Source organism: Peromyscus eremicus, chromosome X (assembly GCF_949786415.1).
Source record: "Peromyscus eremicus chromosome X, PerEre_H2_v1, whole genome shotgun sequence".
Lineage (NCBI taxonomy): Eukaryota > Metazoa > Chordata > Mammalia > Rodentia > Cricetidae > Peromyscus > Peromyscus eremicus.
In genome coordinates, this window is record NC_081439.1 from 20013946 (window position 1) to 20036340 (window position 22395).

The 22395-nt window shown below is 39.4% G+C and overlaps 1 protein-coding gene across 2 annotated transcripts in view; it reads right to left on the reverse strand.

Moving 5' to 3' along the window:
* Positions 1–324: 324 nt before the first annotated feature.
* Mid1 (midline 1) overlaps positions 325–22395 on the reverse strand; it is a 104721-nt gene continuing 82650 nt past the window's right edge. For both annotated transcript variants that reach the window (XM_059250191.1, XM_059250189.1), the window contains exons 7-9: positions 12321–12482; positions 7244–7451; positions 325–906 (exon numbers count right to left, since the gene is read on the reverse strand). In XM_059250191.1, the coding sequence (XP_059106174.1) occupies positions 558–906; positions 7244–7451; positions 12321–12482 (719 nt within the window). In that variant the 3' untranslated portion in view covers positions 325–557. The remainder of the gene's footprint in view (positions 907–7243; positions 7452–12320; positions 12483–22395) is intronic.

A 22395-nucleotide genomic window follows, 5' to 3' on the forward strand; every position in this document is an offset into this window, starting at 1 on the left:
ACAAGTTTCTGACATCACAGTTAAAATAACTCAAGTTCAACCAGAATAAGGAAGCCTGTTAACTTCCTTACTAGATTCAAAATGTCTTTTGCTTTTTAAATAGCTGCATAGTCTGTTATTCTAAGTGACAGGACCTAGCACGGCCTTAGTATGAAATAGAATGTGAGAAAGTGAATCAACACACAAATCTAGGAAAGGGTTTTTGCAAGCCCACACACTGATGAAATGAAACTGGCAAAGGGCTGGGAAACTTATGGGCCTCTTAATGCACAAAACCAAGTGATTCCTAAGAGGTGTAATCCAGATTATGTTTTTTTTTTATAAATAATCTATAGATTTTCCTCTAAATACAAAAAAAATCAAAGAAATTATTAAAGCCTGAACTTAATACAAAACACAATAAAAGGAAGGAAATCTCTCATCTGGAGCCCTATCTGAGCTGGTTTTCTGGACAAGCTGGGGAGATTCAATCACACTCTTGAAGCCTTAGTTTCCCAATCCCCTAAACAGTGGCCTCAACCTTTGTTATTCCTCAGAGCTGCTCTGGGGCTGGATACTCAAGGCAGCTGTTCTGTACAGTCCAAATGGTCTGGGATGGGAAGGCCCGTTATAATTGTCAAACACTTGTTCCACACAGTAAAGGTGGGGCACACAGGCTGTGAAAGCGCCACATCAAAGGTGTAGAGGTGGATGGAGTTCAAAGCATCATAAAAAGCGATGGAACCATTATCATAGTCCAGCAGGATGCCTACGCGCCGGAGGTGGGGGGCTGGCTCAATGGGGATTTCCTTGCTGTTATGCCTAACCACCCAGTTATTGTTGCAACGGCAGAGGGCCCAGGAAGCAGAATTCTTCCCAATCCATTCATGTTTGGGGGCCGATTTGTATGCAAGGCCAATGGCGTACCTGCAGAGACAAAACAACAGTGATTAAAAAAAAAAGTGAACCACATTGCATGTGAATAAAATTTACTCTGTGTTCCACGGAAGCTGTTAAAATGTGATCATTTGTTGCCCGATCACTCCCTTGAAGTGAGTATTTAAATATAAATAATCATCTTTGTCCTTCCGGAACACATGGAGGTGGAAGGCGTGTTGGTCTACCTTTTTACAGCTTAGATGTTGCAAGAGAATCTTGACTCTCCATTTTACTGTTCTGTTTCTCTTTTGTGCATGCTTGTATATTAAATTCTCTGGACCAGTGCTGATCAACCCAGCCAGGCCTTTCTGTAGTAATTGAAGTGTTCTGCTCTGTGCAGTGTGGTCGTCATAAGCCCCATATACCTACTGAGCCTATGAAATTAACCTTAAATTTACAGACAATCCATGATTTAGGATGACTGGATTTAAGATTTTTTTTTTTACCTCATTAAAGGCAATGTACACTCAGCAAAATCATCCCCTGAGTTTTGATATTTTCCTTAGCTTGTAATGCTATCCTTTTGTATGATATTGGGTATCATGAGGGTAAAATGATACTATACAGTGTACTGAAGACAATAAAGGATGTGAGATAATCAAGATGTTATTACAAATAGGGCTTTGCGCTAAAGGAGTTAGCCTAACTGCAGGTTCATCTAAGTAGTCTGAGAACATTTAAGGCAGTCCAGGCTGAGCTATGATGTTCAGGAGGATAGGTGTCAGAAATACATTTATTTTTCACTTATAACATTTTCATTTGTCCCCATGGGATTATCAGCATATAACCTCAGTATACATATGGAAGAGCCTGTATCTGTCTATCTATCTATATCTATCTGTCTGTCTGTCTATTTATTTTGAAAAACAGTTTCATACTGTAGCCCAGACTGGCCTTAAAATCTCACACCCTTTCTGTTTTCAGCCTTCTGAGTGGTAGGACTTGAGTTACTAGCCCCACTTGTAATGAATTTTAATTTTCGTTAAGTTTATTTAAGTAACTACACATGTGGAGCAAGGCTGCCATACTGGAAAACAGACTCTATATAGGCTTATTCTTTCAGAAGACTTTAAACTTTGTGATTGCTATCATATCTGCTGCTTGTCAATGGCTTTGAATGTACTTTGGCAAAGACAAACAGGAAAAAATGATTTCCACTTAAAAGGTTAAGTCCTTTGTCTTCATTCATTCTCAATGTCTCATATATAACACAGGAAGAAGTATAGTCTCCATATCCCCAAATTAAAGAGTAAAAGAAAAATGTGTTTTAAATCCCGATCACAACGGCTGGCAATGTGATGTTCTGTAACTATTATTTTATCATTACTACCTAATGACACACTAACAGGAATCAGAATTCAAACCTAGTCTGATTCAAAAGGCCACAACTTCAATTGATACTTTATACCATCTTCCTCTCATTAGAAACTTGCAACATACCACTGCCTTTCTGATTATATTTCCTAGTACAATTTTAAGTTTTAAATATATCTTTGAGAGGGCTGTAGAAATGGCTTGTTAAGAATATATACTGATCTTCCAGAGGACTCTAGTCTGGCTCACAACCATCTGTTACTCTAGCTCTAAGGGATCCAATGCCCTCTTCTGACTGCCACAGGCACACACACACACACACACACACACACACACACACACACACACACCTAAAAATAAATTTTATGGATTCAATGTGGAAAGAAGAAAATAAAGAAGTAATGTTAAAGTTGGGTGGAAAGGGATGGGAGGGTTGGTAAAGTAATAAGGAAAGGAGTTGAGGAAAGGGTAGAAGAGCAAAATACGTTATACAAAATTCTAAAGGAATTAACAAAAACATATTTTAAAATTCACTGAGCAGATAGTTATTCAGTTATTCTAAATATCCTTTCTTACTACTCAAAAATAAAAATTCTAAAGAATTTTCCTACAATATTCAAAACTTCTTAATCTTTTTACATAACTGAGACATGCCCTTTAATACTTAAAACATTTCACAGTTATTATCATAAGACAAACACATCACTATTAATCAAGAGTGAATAACCCTGAGTTCAACTATCGATATGTTAGAGTAATCAGATAGTACATATAGTACCTGACCCTAAGCAGAGAGAAAAACTCCACTGGTCTTTGTTAAATTAGCATTTTTAAAAAGAAAAATCAAATTGCATGTTAGATCTAAAATACAATCGCCTTAAGAGAGGTGTTAAAGAAACTAAATGCCACAACTAAAGAAGATGTAAAGGTAATCCATTAAATCAGAGTGCCAGCCTTACTGTTAACAACACAGCATCTTCTTGTCCCTCCTGACAATCTCCTGTGCACAGACAGTTCTGGGTTGTACTACCTGGAAGCCCCATTTTTGTTTCAGTCTGGAACAGGTTGTGCAATTGCAACATCCTTGCACAGGGTCCTGAAGTTGGAAGAGGATCAGGGACACTGTTTCCCAAAGGCAGACAGTGGATATGAGGTTTGCTGAAGCTTTAGAGGACTTCGTGGTGCATCTGCTTGGCAGTGGAGAGCAGGTCCTCATGACTTCATGAACTGGAGTGATAGACTCCAGACCTGTATTCCCAGCCCTGTTGGGATCCTGTAAGTTCCCTACTCCCTTTATCTTTGTAGGTCCTTGACTGACTTCTGTTTATTTGTTAAGAGCCAACCAATACATTTTTGGAATATTTGTCCCCCTTCTGTGTGTGCAGTGTGTGTGCGTGTGTGTGTGTGTGTGTGTGTGTGTGTGTGTGTGTGTGTGTGTGCGCGTGTGCATGTTCTCTCATGTCCATGTGTGCACATCTGAGGTCAGAGTTTAATACCGGGTGTTGTCGTCTATTGCTCTCCACCTTATTATTTGAGACAGGATCTCTCATTAAATCCACACCTAACTAATTTGCTTAAGCTCTTTAGCCAGTGAGCTATGGGGAATCCTCTTATCTGTGTTTCTCCACCTTCATACTAGGGTTACAGGCATCTGCAACCAATGCCCGGCTTCTACGTGGATACTGGGGATCAGAACTCAGGTTCTTATGCCTGCTTAGCTGGCACTTTACCAACTAAACCATCTCTCTAGCCCCATGATACACATATTGCAATTTAAATTATCTTCATTCACGGTATACTCTATGGCTCATCAGACACTATTTTAATTTTCCAGATAACATAGAACTTCAATTTGCATCCCTAAGTAACAATGGCTGTATTGTTTCCTTCTTGATGCTGCAGATCATTTTTAAATTAAAGAACGCTAATGTTTAGTTTGAATTTTAACCCCCATTGAACCCTTTGAAGTAGCTACAGCAGGGAGGGCTGATTTCATTCAGAAAAGCAGAAAGTTAAAATTAGAAGAAAAGTACAGAAATCTCATGCTGCCCACTCGACTTATAGTCTAGTAGTATTGGTATGAACCCATTACTACTGTCTTAACACTATTCATTAACACCAAGTGCATGTTAACAGCATTTGAGAGCAAGAAAATTATCAAGTGTACAGTCCATTAAGCAAAGGAAAATACCGTTATATTATCATTAATCTGTAAAACTATGTAATATTTCCATTGAGCTTGAAAGGTGCAGGCAGAATATAATGTTCTATTAAGGTACGCAGTGAGACATAAAGAAATTAAAAAGTACAAAAACTATGTTTCTCAGAGCAATGTTAACATGCCCCATTACATGGATCATAATGTGTATGTTAATTTAAAATCAAGCATATATTTCATAAAAATATATATGCATCACTAACTGTTGTAAGTCACAGGCATTTAATTCTAGGGAGCAACCCTCCCTTGCTGTTACCATCTAGGAAATGCAAAACTACTTTCTACGTGTGATTTTTTTTAATTGACACAATCAGGTTTGCATATAAAGACCCAATGTGTGGCAACTAATTGTAGAATTTATTTTCCTACACATGATTTAGTTTTGACATCTGGAATGTGTTTTAAAGGTAATACTGATCTGTGTTTATGTTACTAAAGTGGTCTGGTGGAATTTTCCACACTATTCATCAACGGCAATGAGATCATAATGATCAGGTATCATTTATCACAAATAATTATTAATGGGGTTATAATCATTTAGACACTAGATTCTGAAATACCAGATTAGTAAAGCACATCAATTAACTAGAATTGTTGATTTTTCTGCACATGAATTCTACTTCCCTTTGTGCATTTATCTTGCCTCAACATAGCTAAAAATTTCAAGTGCCAGTCTGGGGAGATGTTTCAATTGGTTCAGAGAACTCAAACTTGGTCCTCAAGATTCCATGTAAAAGGCTAGCTATGACAGTGAAGCTATACTCAGGACATTTCAACAACATGGCTACCTACACAAGACCTGAAAAATTTCAACAACAGTAAACATCACAGCATAGAAGGGGAAATCTCATGAGGTCCTACCCACAAATGAAAACCTGTAAGCAATCAACTTCGAAGAGAGGGAGAATCAGTCTTCCCCATGAATGAGCCCCCTCATTGGTTATCTAATACTAAATGGTCAGCCCTAGAAACATACATGCAGCAATACTGAACAGACTCAGCAGGTTGTATTTGTATGTTTACTTATTTATATGTATCTGTAACCACAATGGTTAAAAATGGTTAAAAAAGAGGAGGCATCATGAATTTGGGAGTTGTGGGCAGACACGATAGGGAAGATAAGGAGGAAAGTGAGGGACAAATGAAGTAATTGTGTTTTAATTAATTTTTTAAAAAGGGAGAAGGAAAAAAAAGCTAGGTGTGGTGGTCTGTGCCTGTAATCCCAGCACTGGAGAAATGGAGACAGAAGGATCCCTGTTGGTCAGCCAATCTAGCTGAATCCTTAAACTCCAGATTCAGTGAGAGACCTTGTCTCAAAAAATAATGGAGGGCGGTCGAGGATGCAGCTGGCCTCCATATGTACACACACACACACACACACACACACACACACACACACACACACACACACAAGGTACACACATAAATTTCAAGTGCCAATGAATCTCACAGCCTTGGAAGAAGTAGGATTTATTCTCCATCCTCTGACAGAATGTTGGAACATGAGAATTGTTTAGGCAAAGAGAATCAGGAGGATAATAAAAGATGAAAAACTACCTGCTAGGCTAATGTAGATACCATTATTAAGAGAGTGGGGATAGCCACTTGTGCAAGCTTCCTTTGATTCGGGTTGACTTGTACCCAGCTATGTGTACCTTGCATTATTTGCACAGAGTCAAATGAAAATGTCTTTTGTAATAAAAGTATTTTGTCATGCTTGTATTAAAACAAACATTGCTGGTATCCTCATCAATATCAGGTTATGCACTTTTGAATGTTGCTCGTAAGTTTTATTTTTGTTTTTCATTTTTTATTGCTTGGCAGCCTCATACACTTTTGTAATGAATTTTAGTCCTTTTCACCTCTCTCATCTCCCTCCCTCTCCCACCTGAATCCTTCTCCACAACTCTCTTCTTTCATGTCAGCGATCACTCATTAAGTACACTCCTTCAGGCATTAAAGCATAATTATAACATTTCAAAACTATATCACCCTTTAGTGAGTGATGGCGTACTATGGCAGTTAAAGCAGGGATCAACAAAATACAACCCAGCGGTCAACTTCCGCCCCTTGCCTATTCTCACAGATGAAGTTCTATTGGCACTCAGCCATACCCATTTGTATATGCATTGTCTGTGGCTGCTTTCCCTCTATAACAGCCCCAGGCTGAGTACTTGGGACAAAAATTTCCTGGCCTGTGAAATCAAGACATTAACTCTCTTGTCCTTTATTTATGAGCTCCTAGTTAAAAGTTAGACCCTTGACCACAGAATTTGTAACTACCAACTGTGAATTTTATGACTTTGGGCCCATGCCTTAGTCACCTCATCTGTAAAATGAGAATGACATCACCTACTTTTTTTTCTTTTGGCCTTGAAATATATATATGACCTTGAACTGTAGTTCTTCTTGCCTCTGCTTTGTGAATACCGGGATTATAGGCCTGTACCACCATGTTAGATTTCTGCAGTGCTGGGAACAGAGACACAGAATAGATCTAGACCCAACCTGTAGCTTAAAGTATAAACTCAGTTGGAATTAATCCTTATCAGCTAACCCACAAATATATGTGTTTAATAGCATTAGTAAATGGTTGCTGTTGAAGACACACTGATGTCTGAGGATGTTGTTGTGTAGCATTATTGTAGGGGTAGGTTTGGTTCTTCAGAATGGATGCTGGTTATAAACTTATAACTTTGACAAAGCACAAAATAACTTATTGATATCCTTGAAAAGGTTTAGAACAGCTTGTGCCTTTTTACAGTTGGAGGAAAATCGATAGAAGCTGCCTACCATGTGCTTCCGCTTATGACCACTTCCCAGTAATGCCGGCCACTATCAATGAACACGTTTCCAGCCACTCCATAGCTCCCTTGGCTAGTGAAGCGTTCTGGTGTGTGACTCTTTTTGGATGATGACTCATCTCGTTCTACAGTCAGGTTATCATGGGACACCTTCAGTTTTCGGTGAGCAGATTTGGGATCCAGTTTAAATGGCTGACCTAGAAACAAGTTCACAAAAGGAAAAGAAGTGAAAAAGTACTGTTTATTGGAATGTAACAAATGGTATAGCTTCATAGATCTAAAAGTCTGAAACAAGGGATGAAGAGATAGCATGGCGGTTAAGAGCATTAACTGCTCATCCAGAGGGTTCATCCCAGCATGCACACGGCAGTTCACAACTATGTGTAACTCTAGTTCTAGTGGATTTGATGTCCTTTTCTGACTTCATTGGGCATAAGACATACACATGGTTCACAGGCACACATGCAGACAAAATACCCACACACATGAAATACAAACAAAGATTTCAAGTCTGAATGTAGACTCTTCTAAACACTCAAACACATCATTCTGAGCTTGACAAAAGGAAAAGTATGACTCTTTAGGGACTATACATTGAAAATTTTTTCAGCAAGGGCAAATGACAGTAATGTTTAAGTTTTCTATTTCTGGATTTATTAATACATATAATAAATACAATTCTCTTTCATCATTCACACTTGTGTTTTGAAAAGTCCAACATTAAAAACCCTGGCACAGTCATCTATGGGCACTTTGATGTAGCTGGTCCTTCTTTGTCAATTCAGTATTGGGTGTGGGTACTGCCTATCCCTTGACACCACATAGGGTACAGGACTTTTAAAGACAGGCAACATATTCCAATTTGGTAGTAATAACATGCTGTCCACCTTCATAGTCACTGTTGCAGTTGGGAGAGGCCATGTATACAGGTCCCAGGGAAAGACAGGAAAAAAGCCTGGTAAATAGGACTAAAAGCAATGCATGTTTGGGCTGGAGACCCCCTGGGGTACTGTGTTCACTTAAATATGGGTAGTTCTGCTTGGATCTAAACATAACACCAAAACCTCAAAAATTTTTGCCTTTAGGTCAGAGACTAGCACACTTTCTGCAAAGGGTAAGAAAATAAATATTTTCAGTTATGTAGGCCATGTGGTTTCTTTTGTGACTCTGTCTTTGTAGTGAGGAAGTCGTCACAAATTGATAAATGAATGGGTATATGTAAATAAAACTTTATTTATAAATGTAGGTAGTCAGATTTGGCCCTTGAACTACAGTTTACTGATCCTTGTTTTATATTTCTGTAGATATCAAAGGGAAGCCAGTTGACATGCCAATGGGGACTAGAAAATTCTCACAAGGTTTCACCCTTAGAAGAGGAGCCACAGGCAAATTGATGGTTGCTGAGGAAGGGAGAATCAGTCTTCTCCAGGGGCAAGCCCTCTGATAGGTTAGCCAATCCAAAGAAGTCAGCCTTAAACACATATAACACTAAATGATCTCAGCATATGGTATTTATAAACACATATATGCACACACATATACTTATATACGTATATACATATGTGTGTGCATAAGACTTACAATTAAAGAATTAGACGCTATGAATTTGAGAAGGGTGGGAGGAAAGGGGAAGGAACTAGAAGGAGAAGAGGGAGAAGAAAAATGATGTAAATACAGTACTCATAGCTGAAATTCTCAAAAGAATTATTTGCTATGTTTGTATCTTATTGAGACCTTCAATGTTTTAGCAGAGGTCTTATAAATTCTTAAATTTATTTCTAATGTATCATTTTGGTGTAATGATAAACTTAAACTTCCAATTTTTGGAGCTTATACTTGAATATAAAATTGATGTCTGCATACTAAAAATAAATAAATGAAATAAAAAAGAATAAAAGAATATAAACCCGACTTAAAAGAAAAAAGCCCACAAGGGCCGAAAAGGTAGCTCTCAGAGGCTATCAGACCTACTGGATAGTTTACATTTTCAAGTTTAAACTTGGCTTGTCTTGTAAAAAAAATAAAAGTCTCCAAGGACATTCATGCCAGCAACTGTTGGGGATAAGACATAGAATAAATTCAAAAAAGAACAATGATGCGATTTCTTAAAATATTCCATTTTTTTAAAGGTGAAAGACAAATGTGAGTAAAAATCATTTGACACTAATGGGCAGAGCAGGAAAACAAAAACCTCCATCTTGGAGCTCCCCATTTATGTAGGCCTGAGTGCTGTTTGGCCTCTTGCCAGTGAGCAACAGCGGCCGAATGTTCAGAAAGATGAGGCTTGTAGCAGAGATCTGCCTGCAGTGTCCTGCTTGCCCTCTCTCCCTCCCTCAGCCACTCACACACATAGCAAGGCCCCACCAGCTTCAGTGCGACCCAGGCCTTGTGTTCTCATTGAGCTAATTCTGTCGGGGCCACAGAGGCCTTTCAAAAAACAAACCACTGCCCATTCTTACCAACTTTCAGGCTTTAGCTTCAATGAAGACAAATTAGCTTGAGAAGGAAGTTAAACGATTGTGTTACTAAAGAACTTAATTCATCAGACCTTTTGTAGAGGACATGACCTTACCATGGCTACTGTTCTTTTACTTGGACAATGCTTATAATGATATCTGGACACATTCCCCAGCTGTCAACCTTCCTTCATTTTAATCAGCTCATCATATCACAGTGCAAAAAAGCATTATGTTTTGCAGATCCTCATCCAGCCTCTATCATATATACCTGTCAACCTCTCTCCCTTCAAACACTGCTCTTGAAAAACCAACTGCCTCATGAGCCATAATGGGTTTACCATCTGGTTTTGTTTGTTTTTGTTTTGTGATGCTGGGGATTGGAACCATGGGTTCACACATTCTAGCCAATCACTCTACCACTGAGTTATATCCTGAGCCATATCTGACTAGGGCTCACTAAATTGCTCAGGCTGGTCTTGAACTCACTCTGTAGACTAAGCTTGCCTTGAATTTAGGATCTTCCTGTAGGTAGGATTACAGGCCTATGAGAACAGGTTTGGCTAGTTTTTATTTTTTAAAACTGAGCTCTCTCTCTCTCTCTCTCTCTCTCTCTCTCTCTCTCTCTCTCTCTCTCTCTCTCTCTCTCTCTCTTTTACTGGGCTTTGTCCCACTACAAACTCTAGGTTGGTCTGGAATTTGGGATCCTGTTTTACTGTCCTGAGTGCTGGGATTACAGATGTGCACCAGTGCACCTAGCTTTACCATGTGGTTTTTGTTTCTAGCTTCCTTGTTCAGCCATCCTTTCAACTTGTGTCTTATTTTTATCATGCTGATTCCTTTTCTGTTGCACAGACATAATTTTTTCTTTGGGCCTTTGTATATGCTGCCCCTTTGTCATGGGCCATTCCCTTTTCTTTACATCCCATAATCTTACTTCACCCTGAAAAGCCACCATGGCTATGCAGGGTGATGATTTTTTGAATATCCAGCACTTTCATGAGTTACTGCCATTACAGACTTCAGAAATGCAATGATAACTAAGGCTTAGTGTTCTGTCTTCCCAACAGTCTACAAACTCCTTGAGAGAAGACCATCTGTAGGAGCTGAATATTGTCACAGTGTGCTCAGCCTGTTGCATAGCACCTAAAATTTACTAGAAGCTCCAACAGTTTTTGAGAGACCAAATATAGCCTCAAGTGTAAATAAAAAGCTCTTGACCCGAGCATGCATAAGTTCATTTCCATGTGCTCTGTGGCTTTTTAACAAAGCATGGCACAATATTATTCTTATGTTCTCAAAATTGTTTCAAATTTATCTTTGTGACAGCTTATAAATGAGACCAAATTTTCCTATTTTAAAAGTGAAGAACCAAAAACTTCTTTTAAAAATGGGAAAAAAGATGAAGAACCACCAAATGTGGTATGAGTTCTTAGACTGGATACTGTGAAAGGAACTGAACGTTAGAGATAACCCTGTAAACTCTAAATAAAGCCTAGGGCTTAGGCAACAGAAATGTACCAATGTTAACTTCTTAAGTTGTGACAAATGTGCCAAGGATATACAAGATGTTGATACTAGGGGAAGCTGAGTAAAGGTTATACAGGACTCTCTGTAATGCGAATCTACAATCATCACAAAAGAAAATGGTTTTGTTTAAGAAAATATGAAAAGATGAGTCTTACAGCCACATGGACACCATGTGGCAGAATGTCAGCTTTCTCATGCTTAATCCAGTGCTCTACTTCCAGCCTTGGCTTGTCCTTAGATCAAATCATGTGCTACCATGCTCTGGGAAACAAGGATGTGGTTAAACGGGAGCTCCTCTTGAAAACTCATAGTTTCTGTTGACTGGCAACCCCACAGCATGGCGCCATATTGACATAGCATAGTGTTTCTAGATCAAAAAGATGTAAAGAAGAAAAGAGGTTAAAAGAAAACACATGTAGACAGAGACAGCGACAGCAACAGCGACAGTGAAATGACAGAATCGTGAACCACAAGGACAGGCTGCACCATTCTTTGTGTTGGGAGCTGTCCTCTATACCATAGATGTTTAATATGCCTGTCTCCCATTCATTTGATGGCAGCATCACCCTCCTCAGTTGTGATAATCCAGGAAAACATCTCCAGACTTTATTAAATGCTACATGGGCTGGGGCTGTGGGAGAAAAGACAGAATTGCCCCCAATTGAGAATGACAGACCCAGCCAGATATTTGGAATAAAATAAAGAATTTCTGAAGAAAGAGTTATGAACTTGTTTTCTGCTGTGGAAGCAATCCTATCTACCATTCACAGAGCCCTGTTCTGTACTGGGCTTTGTAAGCACCTACTCTATTTCTCACAAGAACTTCTCCAGGATTATTTTCTCAAAAAATGAGAGCAACTATATGCAAAGATGTTAATAGCCACATGGTTTAGAAGACACTTTGGAACCCAGAAGTAGCTGCTGGGAACTTCAGTACTCCATACTGGCTCTTTATTTGCTTTTCTGAGCCTGTCAGTGATGCCCAAGACAGAAAAGGAAAAAGAAAGGCAAGGAAGAGTAGTGTTATCCAAGAGATGAACAAATGTGAGATGACAGCTCAGTTGAGTTCACAGCACTTACTGTTTGTCTTCAACTTCCCAGGCTCACTACTGCGGCTGCCTGCCTGGTTGATGGCCTTGACCATGAAGATATACTTGGTGCCACTTTGTAGGCCATGCACAGTGTAGTGGTTCTGCTTGATGTTGGGCACAATCATCCAGCTATCAGCTGAGTTACACAGACCTGCAAAACCAACAAAACAGGGGTAATCATAGGCAATGTTTGCAGAATTTTAGGTTATTTGAACTGTAAACATTGAAAAACGGAGAGCGTTTCTCACTTTTTATATGGGATAACCAATAAAACAGTGCTCAGCATGCTATCTCTAACGAGAACTCGCTTTATATTATATGTTCCCTTTGAGTGTTCCATCTGGACAAGCCACTGAAGATGCTTACATTGCAAACTCTGGTCTGTGTGAACAGGTGCAGCAAAGGTGTTTTTGTCTGGGATCTCATGCATTGACCATGCACATGATGTGTTATTAAGGGTTGTGGGGCAGAAACAAAAGTAACCACTGATTGATCCCACCCTTGCTTACCCCCTCCCCAATGACACTGGTCATTCTAGCTTGGTTCTCATGAATTAGGAAACTCACAGATTGTGAGGGTTTCTGATGCATGTACTAAAAGCTGCCTTCACCAGCACCGACATAGTTGATTGCATTTTTGCCTCTGATACTTTTCCTGCACATATCCAAGCCAAAGTGGCTTTGCAGCTGCTCTCTCTGAAAAGGAGGGATATACTGCCTTGCCATGTGGCTTTGGGTTTGGTCATATGACTTGTTAACTTGAGCAAAAATGACAATGTGCTTGTTGCAAGAGTAGGCTCGAGGTTTTCTGTTGGTCCCCTGCTTTTCTGCCATTGCCATGGGGGGGGGCAACATTTGAGGGGGGCAGTCTGCTTATTTCAACAAATGAGACAAGGAGGGTAGCTATTTTGACTAATGTCAACTTGACACAAGCTAGAGTCATTTGGGAAGAGGGAATTTTAACTGAGAAAATTCCCCACTAATTGTCCTGTGGAGAAATCTATGGGGGCATTTTCTTGACTGGTTGAAGTGGAAGAGGCCAGTTCACTGTGGATGGTGACATCCTGGGGCTGGTGGTCCTTGGGTGCTGTAAGAAAGCAGGATGAGCAAGGCGGTAGAGTGGTACTTCATGACTTCTGTATCAGCTCCTGTCTCCTGGTTCCTGCTTTGCTTGAGTTCCTGACCTGACTTCCCTCAATGAACAGTAATGTGGAAGCATAAGTGAAATTAGACCTTTTCCTCCCCCAAGCTGCTTTTTGTTATGGTGTTTCATCACAGCTGTAGTCCGTCTAAGACAACAGCCTTATCATTAGGTCAGTGCAGTGGGAGACCCAGCACAGATCGGACAACTCCATCCAACTTCTAATGGAAGCAATTTAAAAGTGATCACCAAGGTGGTCTATGATCCTGTATTAGTGTGGATTCAGAGAAACCTGAGGCACCAGTAGCACTTTAGGGACAGCTTGGCACCCAGTGTGGACCTTGGGAAAGTGTCCACGGGATTTTTAACCAGCTACATCCCTGGGAACTCTGGTCCAGAGTGAAGTAGGGCTGCTCTTCTGTCTTCATTCTGCAGGATGTGGGTTGAGAAACAGGCTGAGGATTTATGAGGCTTGGAAGAACATGTAGGAAAAAGGAAGCCTATTTTGTTTTGCAGCTGACTGATGCTAGAAACTTCTTTTTGGTATCAGGCCCAACTTTCCTCTCTCCACCCATCAATCTCCATTCCAATAGAACTTTTTCCCATTTCCCTGGTGACTAGGCTGTCATGAAGTTTCCTTTCTCAGTACTAGTCGCTGAGAGAGTGCCAGACCCTTCCACTTCCTGAGGTACTCCAAACTCACCTCCCCCTCTTTCCTTTTTGGTTCATTTGCAAGTCAAAGGGTTAGTTCCTTTGATCTCAAGGCAACTTACACCTAACCCAACTCTCAAGCAACAGTTCCACAAGAATCTAATCTTTCTGAGAGAAGAAATTCACAAATACACATCTACACCAAGCCACAAATATTTGCATAGCATTGCAGGATAGTCACGGGCTCCCTGAAGTCTGACTTTGATTTATATACTAAATGCTTTTTCCAACTTGTGACTTAAAAATTACACCTGGAATTATGACATGTGAGAAGAACTTTTAAAAACTCTGTTTTGAAAATCATTCACATTCTTTGTACCATTTTTGGTGTATGTTCATGTGTGTATAGTGTGCTTATGAGTACACATGCACGCACAGGCCAGAGGTTGATACCAAGTGCCTTCCCTTAATTCTTCTCTACTTTATTTATCAAGATAGGATCTCTCCTTGAACCTAGAACTCATCAGTTCTAGCTAGTTTGGCTAGCCAGCTTGTTCTTAGGATTCTCTGTCTGTGTCCTAAATGCTAGGATTACAGGTGGCCACAATGCCTTTCGGCTTTATGTGTGGGTTCTGGAGATCCAAATATTGGTCCTTATGCTTGAACAGTAATCACTTTATCCACCGAATCATCTCTCTAGCATCACAGGCTCCGAATCTTGAGTGAATAGTATTTTTAGGTACTCCTGTAAGTCATTTGGTCTCATGAGAATTTTCTGTCACTTCTCTTCATTTCTACCTGTGAACATTTTTTTTTTTTTTAGTCACAAGACCTTGAGACTTGAAAAAAGTAAGCAAAAAGCAAGGAAATAACTTGATACTCATAGAAGAGTTTGAGTGTGTGAAACTGCATTTAATACTGAGTAGAAAAATTAAAGACATCATCTATTTCTCCTCAGTTTGTCTGTAAATCTGCACCTGTATTTACTTCCCAAGTATCCCCTGAGTAAGAAGAAAATATCCCAAGTTCCAGTTGGCCATTTCTTATCATAAAACAAAGCTTCCAGTACCAGGACTGGGTTACATCCAATTGATTTGTTGGCCAAAGGGATCACATGGAAATCCCCAAACAACCCAAGCAGTTGCCAAGAGAATAGGTTGCTCTCATCAAATGGAGAGGAGGTCCCATTGCTAAAGACCACATCTACACAACTCATGGAACATGGAGAGGTCAAGCTGCTTCCTACATACTCTTCACCACCATGTTCTGGTGTCTTTTATATGGGCAGGTACTCTGCAGGCTACCCAAAGAGAAATGTAAACATCAATCCAGTCACAAAAATCTTGGATCTATGATGCTGTCTTTACTGAAAAATGTGCCAGTGCAATGGTGGTACAAAGCCTGTGGGAGTAACCAACCAATGTCGGATTTGAGTTAAGGTCCATTCCACAAGCTAGAACCCATACTGGACTCTGGTTGGGTGACCAAGAATGAGAGACCAGATAGTCCAGAGACCTAGGATCAGGGCTTTATTCAGCCATCATTAGGGAAGCTTCCTCCTGTAGCAGATGGGAAAAGATACAAAGACACAGAGCCAGACATTATGCAATGAGAGAGACCTTGGATGCAGCAAAATGATGTCTCCATCAAATCCTTCCCCTCAGGGAGAGCTCAGGGAACCACATGGAAGAAGAGGCAGGAGTGTAAAAGCCAGAGGGGATGGAGGACACCAGGAGAACAAGGCCCTCTAAGGCAACATGAGCAAAGCTTATATGAATTCACAGAGACTGATGCAGCATGCACAGGACTGACATGGGTCTGTACCAGGTCCTCTGTGTATATATTATAGCTTTCAGTTTAGTAATTATTTTCAGTTTCTTTTTTAACATTCTAACCACAGTTCCCCTCCATCCTCTCCTCCCAGTCTCTTTCTCTTCTTCTCCCTGCCCCCCTGGTTTAGTATTTTTCTGGAGGTCACAAGTGAGTCTCTGATTCTTGTTTCTACTTTTAGGATTCTTTTCCTTCTGTTGGGCTGCCTTGTTCAAATTCAATGTGATGGTTTTTGTTCTATCTGATTATATTTTCTGTTGTTATGTTTTGTTGTCTTTTAGAAGCCTGTTCTTTTCTTTTTTATTAAGAAATTTTTTATTCATTTTACATACCAACCACAGATCCCCCTTTCATCCCTCCTCCCACCCTTCCAGCCTCCCCTGCCAGCCACCAACCCATTCCCCATTCTGTCCTCTGACAAGGTAAGGCCTCCCATGGGGAGTCAGCAGAGCCTAGTATATTCAGTTGATGCAGGTCCAAGCCCTTCCCCATCCAAGGCTGTATGAGGTGTCCCACCTTAGGTAGTGGGCTCCAAAAAGCCAGCTCATGCACCAGGGATAGATCTTGATCCTACTGCCAGGGGGCCCCTTAAGCAGATCAAGCCACACAACTGTCTCAATTATGCAGAAGGTCTAGTCCAGTTTAATGTGAAACAGAAAGGCAGTGGATCTGAATGAGAGGGGAGGCATCAAGGAACAGGGAGGAGTAGTAGAGAAAAGGGAAATCAGGATATATTATATGAAAAAAAATTTTTGGTTTTTCCAAAAAAATATTTTTAATAAAAGAAGGGGAAAACAAGAAAATATCCCCAAATGCTATGGTGACAGGAAGATCTCCCTACTCTATATTCTCTTTGATCCTTTCTCATTATACCTTGTTTTAGAAAACAACTACAACAAACCCTGTATTCCTGGAGCCTGCTGCAGCCAAATATTAGATTTAGAGCCAACCAAGGTAACGTCATTTTGAACTCTATGATCCAGTCCCTGAGAGACCTATAATTTACTAGAAGACATTGAATAATATTATTAAAATAGTAATAAAACAAAACAAACTTTTCTATCTTAGGATAGTCCACTCATATCCTTAGGTCTTTGTCAACAGCAGTCAGGCACAAATGCAAAACAATAACAGCATTCAGCAGATTCAAATGAAAATCTATCAATTTCACTGCTTTTGCACCGTTCCTGTTTAATTGCACATGTTACAAGGAAATGACTACTGAGGTCAAAGAGGGACAAGATAAAAATGCTTCAAAAAACTCTGCAGTCACTGTACAAACCCAAAGCTGGGTTTAATGTAGTTGGGGATACTTTCAGCAACACCATAGAGCAGATGTCTGAAATTGGTACACACTGCAATTTGGCTTCCAACCACAAATATTAACAAAGATTTAATGTATCAAACCCTCCCCACAAAAAGCCAGGATGTGAAACTGACTATCTTGATTATTTTGAAGAAGTCACCATTTTTTTCTTTGAATATTAGCGGAGTAAAATTTTACTGGGTAGCTTTACAGTGAACAAGCTACCTTCATAAACACTAACCAGTTTTTTTTTGCTTCCCTTTATATTACTAATATTGCCAGGATAATGATGGATAATTTATTGAAAATACCAAGAAAGCAACACTGAAAATTTTCTTTTGGGGCATTTATGTGGGGGTGCCTTGGGGTGCACCTCACATATGTTGCTAGTGTTGGTCTTATACCAGCCTGTACCATCTAATTTCTTGCACATGGCACTATGCTACCCTGACACTACACTGTGCCTAGTCTAGTGTGTAGGTTTGCTTCATCTGTTTATGAAACACTCACATGATGATCTTGACTGAAACTTCACTTTCTCCCAGACTTGTCCGGATGCTCTGCTATTCATGACTGCAACTCAGGTAAAAATATTAAAACAACAAATGAAACTAGAAGATCATTTGTTCATAATGAAGCATAACTGGGCCTTTTAACTTTGTACAGTATTTTTCATTGACCATGAGTCAGAAGCATTTCTCTCCCACTGTAGCATATTAAATGATCTTAATTACGTTGGGGATTTGAGAGCCTTGCATGGCAACAGCCACTTTGCCGCAGGACATTGTGCAGTGTGGACATTGTTTGCAGAGGCTGTCTATGGATTCTCAACAACCTTTGTCTCTTCTAACAGTTTGGGCAGAAGTAAACCATTTTTATTTCTTCATTATTAAAATAATATATTCTTAATAACTTTCATGAATGAAATATATACATATAACTATTTCACATGATGTCCTCAAGAAATGTGACTTCTGCTTATTTTGCAAATAATGAGAAGAGCTTGCTGGCAAAAGGCCCCAATTTGAGATTTTAAAAGAACATATGAAAAGTAGTTTTGGTAAACATTGTAAATTAAATATGTATCTATGTGCTAATAAGAAAGTAACATATGTAGTCATAATTCTATCAATAAAGTGACAAAAGCAGTATCATTAATTTTGTATTTGGATGTGTACATTTATGAGAAATTTAATGAGATTAAATAAAGTTCAAAGATATTATCTAATTCCCCCTCACTAAAGTCAGGTGAAAGTAATTAACTATGGTTTGTTCCAACGAGTGAGGGAACCATGATCTAGAAACAATAAGAGATTGCCTAGTGGCTCAAGGAGCCCTGGGCAGGTTTTGAAACTGCTTTCCAGTTTCAAATTGGAAATCTATTTCATTGACAATAGATCTTGTCAATGAAAAATATTCCATCAAAGCATAGGAGGGATGGACAAACAGCATTCAAGGAGAGCCTTTCACATGGGGACTATGTAAGAAGCTATGATGGAGATAATCCTGCTAAATATACAATGAGTAATTTTTCTCAGTCAAACAAAAATTGTTTCAGAGAAATACAATACTCTTCACATGGACCCAGAACTCCCCTTTCGGTTTTAAATAACTCCAAATGTTTTTTTTTTCTACTTATAATATTCACTTATCAAGCTTTCACTCATATAATATATAATATTCACTTATCTACATATTCTTGCCATCTTTTGCATTCCATATTTGAGTCTGATAAAATCGTTAGCTTAGTTTACCCAATACACTAGTAATATGATACACTAATAACTTTGATATAATTATTTATAATATATTTAGTAATAAAATATAATACAATAACAGCAATATAATACAAAATAATTCCTTAAATGAAGACAAAAAGATATTTGCCATTTTTCTGTCTTGTGTTTTCTGTACTATAGAACCTTCTACACTATATAGCACAGCTGTGTATGGGTTAATATATTATGGGTTCTGCATTAGCTAAGTTATACCTTAGATTTATTATGTAATACTATGTAATCCTGTAGATACTTGTTTGCCTTGCTTTAAATTGGGTTTCTTACATTTAACTTATAGTACATATGTCCAAGATCAGTGAAATGTAAGTTCCTACTGCTACTAAAATGCATTTTAAACATCACCTATCACCTCTCTGAAGGGCAATTTAGCAATGTCAATCAAAATTAAAATGCAAATAATCTCTTTTTATCAATGATATCTCAAGAGATTATACTAGAAATTTTATTTTGCATGCACGAAATGGAAAATATGCGAGGATATTCACTGGGGTAACATTTGCAGACATTGGAAAGGAGCTAATGTTCGTCAATAGAAGATGGGCAAGATAAATCAGGCTTTGAAACAGGACACCTTACTGCTTCAGGAAGAAATGAGGCAATTGTCTGTGCCAAAATGGAATGGTCTCTTATTACACTTACTTTTAAAAAAAGTAAATATCCACATATAGTATGATAATACACAGGAAGGTAGAAAAATTGGCATTTATTAATGCCATGCAGCAAGACCCATACAATTGGGAAGAAGAATAATTTCAGAAGAATTCACAGTCTTAGGATGAGTGCTGCTTAGACTTGTCTCAAAAGGCATTTTGAGCAAGTAAAAGACAGTGATGATGTTACAGGACTAAATCAGCTCAAGGACAAGGAGTCTTTTCAGCTGAGTGTCATTTAAAGATCTCGGTTAACCCTACACCTTAGTGAGTTCCCACGAAAGGCCTGCTGTTCTCTTTGCTTCTAGCCCATTCTGTCCCCTCTCCACTCTGTGAAGTGCTGGCACAATTAAGCTTCAGATTGTGCACCTGAACATGACCCTCCAACATAAAATTCTGTGGTCTAGTACTTGTCTCTGGGTTTAAGTGAGTGATGCCTGAGAACATGTGCGTTCTGAAGCTAGCTCCATGGTTATGCTTCTCCCTCTTCCTTTTCACTGCTTCCCTTTCCTCACGGAAATTTCCAGCCAGGCATCATCAAGTCAAATCTTTCAGTATGTTCTACTACTCTGTTGGTTTTACTTACAATCCAGCTGTCTGCAGATGGACACAGTTATCTGCAAATACCCATAATATTCTGATCCTGCCTCTTGACGCCACCCTGTGTCCTGACGTAAAAGTCTCTTTTTAAGGAAAAACTCTGCCCATTTCTCTCTTTCTTTTCTCTTCTGCTTCCTTCCCAGGAGGTGCATACCCTCGAACCCTCCCCTTCTCTCTCTCTCTCCTCTCTCTCTCCCTTCCACCCTCTCCCTCCTCCCCTCTCTCTTGGTCACCCTCTTTGTGTCTCTCTCTGCCTCTTTATCTCTCTATTATAGCAAACTCTCTATGTAGATGCATCATCTGGGTTGTTTATCACTGGCCGCGGCCACCGCCATGCCTTGCATGGCATGCATCTGCCCAGCCTGCTTCATCTGCCAGCATGGTTTCCTGCATGCAAGGGATATCCTCGGGGCTCTCCGAGTAATATAATTCATGACAGTGACCACAACCTTTCAAAACTTAGTTTAACTGCAACTTCACTCCAAGGCCTTTTTGTCACATCCACTTTTAACTTCTCTCTGTTCTCTACCTACAAAACAGGTTGCCAAAACCGTTCTTGACATAACATTTCATGAATCACTCTTCCACTCATATATTCCACACTCCTGAAAAATTGCAAGAATTTTATGAATGCTTCCAAAGGCAAACCAATTAGGGGAAAGGAGAAAGAAGGAAGGAAGAAAAGAAGGAAGGAGGAAAGGAAGGAAGGAGGGGGGCTAGAGAAGAAGAGAGAGAGAGAGAGACAGGGAAGGGAGAGAGAGATCTGAGAAAAGTGTCTACAAAGGGGTTAATATGGATCATTTGCACTTTTGTCATGGTGAAGCTAGTGCCTTTCTGTATTACTGTTACAATTAATCTTAAACCAAATGTCTATTTAAACTACCATGTACTCAGAACAATATGTACTATGAAAAAAAAGTTGAGAGAGGAGGATTCTTATAAAAAGCACATTAAACTGATATTGATGTATTCAAAATATCTCTGTGGAAAAATGACTGCTACTGTATTCTACTTCAACATGTTCTGTATTTTCATTGTTGTGCTGGCTAGTTTTCCTTCAAGCTAGAATCATTTCGAGGAGGGAACTTTGAGAAAATGTCCTGTTAGGTAGGCTCATTGGAAAGTCTGTAGAGAATTTTCTTGATTATTGACTGGTATAGGAGGGTCAAGGTCACTGTTCACAGTGCCACTCTTGGGCAGGTGGTCCTGAGTGTTATAAGAAAGCAGGATAAACAAGTTATGAAGAGCAAGCTTGTAAGAAGTGTTCCTCCATGGACTCTGCATCAGTTGCTGCCTTGACTTCCTGCCATGACTTCCCTGGATGGTGAACCACAAGCTGTGAGATGAAATAAACCCTTTCCTCCACAAGTTGCTTCTGGTCACGGTGTTTCATCACAGCAATAAAAACTAAGAAAATCACCAAAGACAGTTCAAATTTGTTGCCCTGGAAAGTGATTTCTTCTAGCCCGTTGCCAATTCTTTAATTTATTTTAAATAGCTCTGTTCTATGGGTAGCTATTGCTGTTTGAGCTGGTCATAACATTCACAATGCCAACTGTCAAGAAAGCATGCGTGACAGAGGAGCGCCTCTGCATTTCAGGTAAGCCTGGTTCTTCCTAGGAGGTGCTGGTTACTAAGATTTAAAGTCGCAGTCCTAAACTACCTCTGAATGGCACCGGGTACTTAATATTCTTTAGCTGTTCATTTTACTAAATTCTTATCTTTTTTCTGAAAACTGAAACATTTAGTAAAGTTTATAAAATTAAATGCATGATAAAGTGATCAAAGCATGTTAACTACCACCCAGAAATTGTTGTTCATCCTATGAACCATCATATGTACAAACATATATACAATATACATGTACCCTGGATCTGAGACCTGAGCCACTGAAAGAAACACTTTAGCTCTGAACCTAGAACCTAAGAAACACGTCTAGCCCTAAAATTAGGGCCAAAAGGCTAAAAAGGGCCAGTGAAAGAAACACAGTTTGGCCCTCAAATGAGAGCCAACTCTGCCCCTGACCAACGAAACTAACCAATCCATGCAGAAACTCCATCTATAAGAAGCCCTATATAAACCCTCTGC